This window comes from Montipora foliosa, chromosome 13, assembly GCF_036669935.1.
Source record: "Montipora foliosa isolate CH-2021 chromosome 13, ASM3666993v2, whole genome shotgun sequence".
NCBI lineage: Eukaryota > Metazoa > Cnidaria > Anthozoa > Scleractinia > Acroporidae > Montipora > Montipora foliosa.
Window position 1 is genome coordinate 38,115,978 of NC_090881.1, and position 5,000 is coordinate 38,120,977.

Here is a 5,000-nt window from a genome sequence, read left to right on the forward strand (position 1 = left end):
AAGGAACTGTTTTCGGTTATCAATTAGGTGTTACACTGGATAACAGTCTAAAACTCCCACATAGCCGATATTTGTCGTAAAGTCAGAGGGCAAGTGAATGTGCTGAATAGCCTTAGAAAGATTTCACCTTGTAAGACGAAAGAAGCACTTTATCGTGCCTTTATCTTGCCTAATTTCTTTTATAACAGCCAAGTCTGGAAACATTGTGGGGACAGAAACACTAGCAATCTAGAGAAAGTAAACGAGCGCACTCTTAGATTTCTTTGAAGGATAATTCTACATCCTATCATACTTTGTTAAAGTGGATAGATGTGCACAGCACCATAATCAGTTGTTTTCAGGAAAGAGCGTCGGCAAGCATTAATTATCTATGCTACCTGACAATATACGCCGACTACCTGAGACCAAGAATTTTGTTCACAAATTTCGAAGTTTGACCTTTCGAATTTTAAGATTTTTGGCTTTTATTATTATATCATAGTCAATTGATGGTGGGGTTCCTCACGTAGCGAACAAAGCTATAGTGCCATCTCCATTGCGCTATGGCAAGACAATCAGGAGGTCAAGAGAACTTTTCTACCCTTCACACTGGTGATAGATCGAAAGGAACATCAAGGCTACCGCATTTTAGGGACCAAAATGTCGCAGTAGTTGTTCGACTCAGGGTCTTCAAATTTTTTTGTGATTTTTAACGATTAACTGCCGCCTCATTTGACACTGGTTATAATCGTATTTTGCGCTAAATTTGTAAAGAGAAAAAAAATAATACTCACACTGTACATTGATATAGACATCTTTAAAAGCAGGCCACCCTGCGCCATTATTAGCAGTACATCTGTATCCTCCTCCATCCTGCCTCCTGATGTTCATCAGTGGCATTGTGACAACACTTCTATCAAAGAGTCTTGTCCAAGTGATGTTTGGTACTGGATTACCAATTACAGAACAATTTAGATGTAGCGCGGCATATCCCTCAGTAACAGTTTGATTTCCAGAAGTGTCAGTGATCTTGGCGGGAACTAAAATAATCAAAATAATAATTACATATTTTCTCTGTTATTAGGGCTAGCAGCCAATAAACTTATGATTGCAGTGGGTCTGTGTATATACCCGTTACAACATTACGACTAAGTACTACCTTTAATGATTCTTCACAACGCTTAGCTTAATTACATTTCACAACATATTAAATATTCACAATGACGCATAGCACTACACACAGGGCCGTAGCAGGAAAAACTGAGGGGGCAAAAAAGATTTCAAGCAACTTGTATTTTGAACTTTGGGGTTTTGGGGTTCCGAGGAAGCATTGGACGCACTGGACTAGGGGTATGGGTGTGATGATAGTGATGATAGTGATGATAGTGATGATAGAGGCTTAGTAAATTTATTATACGTAATCACAAAACATGAATATTTATTTCCATGGATTCCTTATTGGAACTACACTATCCCTGGTATTCCCAATTAAAATCAGACGGGAGTTACAAAAAAACTCATCGAATGTCTTTCTCAACTGAAGCACAACAGTTGCACAGAGTCAGTTCATTAATTAGTACTTCCAACACTGCCTCAGCAAAAAAATGGATATTGGAAAATTTACAAAACATAACAAGGGCTGTGTATGAATCTTGAAACCATGTTTCACTTTTAAGAGTCATCATGGTAAATTTGTAGTCACTTTTCCAGAAACGCATTATTTGCACTAGACTGTCTGTGTTGCCATAGAGGCATACGTATATTTAATCGGCAAAACACAGCATCCATACTTTCACTGTAGTGCAGCCACGGGTGGCGATCAAACCACACCGACTGGAAGGACCTATTCCTGTTGCCGTAAGACGTAGAAGGAAATGATTTCTTGGCGGATTTCGTCAACCTCTAAGTAGAGATAACAGGGAACCAACTGCTTCAATAGACTCAACAGCGGCATAATCCTGGCATTTCTGCAGCGCATGACTTTTCTACTTTGTCATTCTCAACGTTCGCCTCATTATCCTGGGGCCTTACCTAGGATAAGAGCAACTTCTAGTTCGATTTTGGGGTTTTTTGAGACAGACATTGCTGAGTTTAGATCATGTTCCAAAGACGAATCCAGTAAAGCAGGTTACACATGAACAAATTTTCTTTGACAAGTTCAGACTTGGCAAATTTTATTTGCTGGTGTGTAAAGAACTTGTTATTTTTTTTCTTGACAAGTGCACTTGTTCAAAAGCTGGCATGCTAGCTTTTGAACAAGTGCAATTGTCAAGGAAACTATTGACACACTGCAGAACCTGCTGGTCTAGTCGTCAAGGAAAACTTGTCAAGAAAATTGAGAAATTGCGGGCGCAAACCGGTCTTGCTCTTATGATGACTCACTGTAATGGCGCCCCGTGGTTTGGTTTTTTTTTATCCTCCGCTGTGTAATTGTGTTGCTGGCTACAGAGAAAACTTGTCAATGAAAACTTGTTAATTCGTTCACACACATGAGCATATGAACATTGTCAATGACACTTGTCAAGGAAAAGATTGCTCGTGTGTAACCGGCTTTATGTTTTCCTGTCCATGTTTCTACTGTGTTCGAATCGTCGACAGTGATATATATAGCCGGCAATTTTTTGTGGAAGTTTTTTAGAATATCATTTCAGCACGTTGAAAAATGCCTTGTCCACGCAGTGCATTTTCTATCGATGCGAAAACTAGCTGGAGCTTCCCAATGGATAAATCTGGCAGCCGCCAAAAAATCAGCTTCAGCCTTTTTTAATTTAGTCTGGTTACCGATGATACTTCTCAAATTAAAGTGTGATTTCTAATGCAAAGAACAATTCGCCGGTAAGAAAAAACTGAAATATGAAGTTTTTGCCAAATCAGTTGGGAAGGACTGCCAAAATATCCCCTCCATTTAGTAGTGGTTTTACGCCTTTTTGCTCTTATTTAAAGGGAGACTGACGAAAAAACACGATTTTTTAAAAAGTCTCAAATCCTGGAGGAAACGCCGCCAAAATGTTGCATACGCTTTTCAAATAATGAATTTAACTTACTTTCACAAACATTTCAATGTTATTACGTCGAAATACTTATTTTTCATAGCATCCGCCATTATTGGTATGTCGCCTGCATACTTATTCGAGAAAGCCTGGAGCGAGGACTTATGACGTCACTTACTCAACATGTCGCTCGCTGCTACTTGAGTAAACAATGGAAAACATGTCAGAAAGCGAAGCTTCGGCTTTTATCGATCATGATTTATCGACTTCGGAATTGTCGTTTGACTTCGAAAAAATATTCTGAGTCACTTACCTGTGATTATGAAGATCTAGACTCGTGGCTACTGAGGAAAAAGCAGCCGCATATAGACGAGAAAGAGCTCAAGAGAAAGAACAAGAGGAATGCTTCGAGATCGTTCGAATCAACTGATATTAGATGATATGTTGGAGTCGTGATTTTGTCTGTTTACCATTGTTCCCTTCATTTGTAAAAATTCAAGTTTCTCGTTATTTTTTTTAGGTGCAAATGTACGTGTTGCTCTTCGGACGCAGTAACAAAGGCAGAGTAATGCTTCTGCTGTAGCGAAATTGATCGGTGCCTGGGGAAGCTGGAAGCAGTTGCAGATGATAAAGTACTACCACTGATCGGCCTGGATTTCAATCTTGTTGTCTAGACGAGTGGGTTTGAGGAATAGCCGCCATAGGATTAAGAAACTGAAAGTACGAGCGATACACACATCAACGTATGATATACCCCATGAAGTCCCAAACAAGACGAATAAACTGTCGGTATGAAACTGATCGTAGAAATCTATTCAGGAGCAAGGAAAATTATTGCCATTGTCGTTCTTAATTGCTACGTTATAAAAAACATGAAAATATTTTCCGACAAGGAAAATTGAAAAGTGCAATCCAAATTGAGCTTATTATATATACAGCGCTCTAATACCGATACTTCGCAGTTTGGCCTTGCTCATACATTGATGTGTATCGCTCGTTCTTTCGGTTTCTTAATCCTATGGCGACTATTTTTAAAACCCACTCATCTAAACAACAAGATTGAAGCCCAGGCAGATCAGTGGTACTGTAGTTGTCCGTCATCTGCAACTGCTTCAGTTCCAGCTACTCCACTCACCGATCAATTTCGCTAGTAACAGCAGAAGCTTTCCTTACCCTTTCACTGGCCTTTGTTACTGCGTCCGAAGAGCAACACGTACATTTGCACCTAAAAAAAATAACGAGAAATTTGAATTTTTACAAATGAAGGGAACAATGGTAAACAGACAAAATCACGACTCCAACATATCATCTAATATCAGTTGATTCGAACGATCTCGAAGCATTCCTCTTGTTCTTTCTCTTGAGCTCTTTCTCGTCTATATGCGGCTGCTTTTTCCTCAGTAGCCACGAGTCTAAAACGTCATAATCACTGGTAAGTGACTCAGAATATTTTTTCGAAGTCAAACGATAATTCCGAAGTCGATAAATCATGATCGATAAAAGCCGAAGCTTCGCTTTCTGACATGTTTTCCATTGTTTACTCAAGTAGCAGCGAGCGACATGTTGAGTAAGTGACGTCACAAGCCCTCGCTCCAGGCTTTCTCGAATAAGTATGCAGGCGACATACCAATAATGGCGGATGCTATGAAAAACAAGTATTTCGACGTAATAACATTGAAATGTTTGTGAAAGTAAGTTAAATTCATTATTTGAAAAGCGTATGCAACATTTTGGCGGCGTTTCCTCCAGGATTTGAGACTTTTTAAAAAATCGTGTTTTTTCGTCAAGAGTCTTCCTTTAAGAATACCAGAAAGTTTTCAAATTTCTTGAAACCAGATTTTTTTGCCTTTTCCGCTTTGTTTTGTCTTCAAACTTTTATGAAGTCAATAGAGCAATAAATTTTGACTAACAAACGCATTTTTTTGACACTTTATCAGCCAATCAGGGGCGATATTTTCTCCGTCCGTGGGCGAACGGAGGTTTCGAAAATGTTGAGGGGTTTCTCACTCCTCCTCGGCCCCTCCCCCCTCG

General features: G+C 39.3%; 1 protein-coding gene across 1 annotated transcript in view; it reads right to left on the reverse strand.

Annotated features, from left to right (window-relative positions):
- The window catches only part of LOC137983197 (fibroblast growth factor receptor 2-like), a 72,117-nt gene that overhangs the window by 37,059 nt on the left and 30,058 nt on the right, over positions 1-5,000 (reverse strand). Inside the window, exon 3 of the mRNA XM_068830385.1 lies at positions 774-1,019. Within this exon, the coding sequence (XP_068686486.1) occupies positions 774-1,019 (246 nt within the window). The remainder of the gene's footprint in view (positions 1-773; positions 1,020-5,000) is intronic.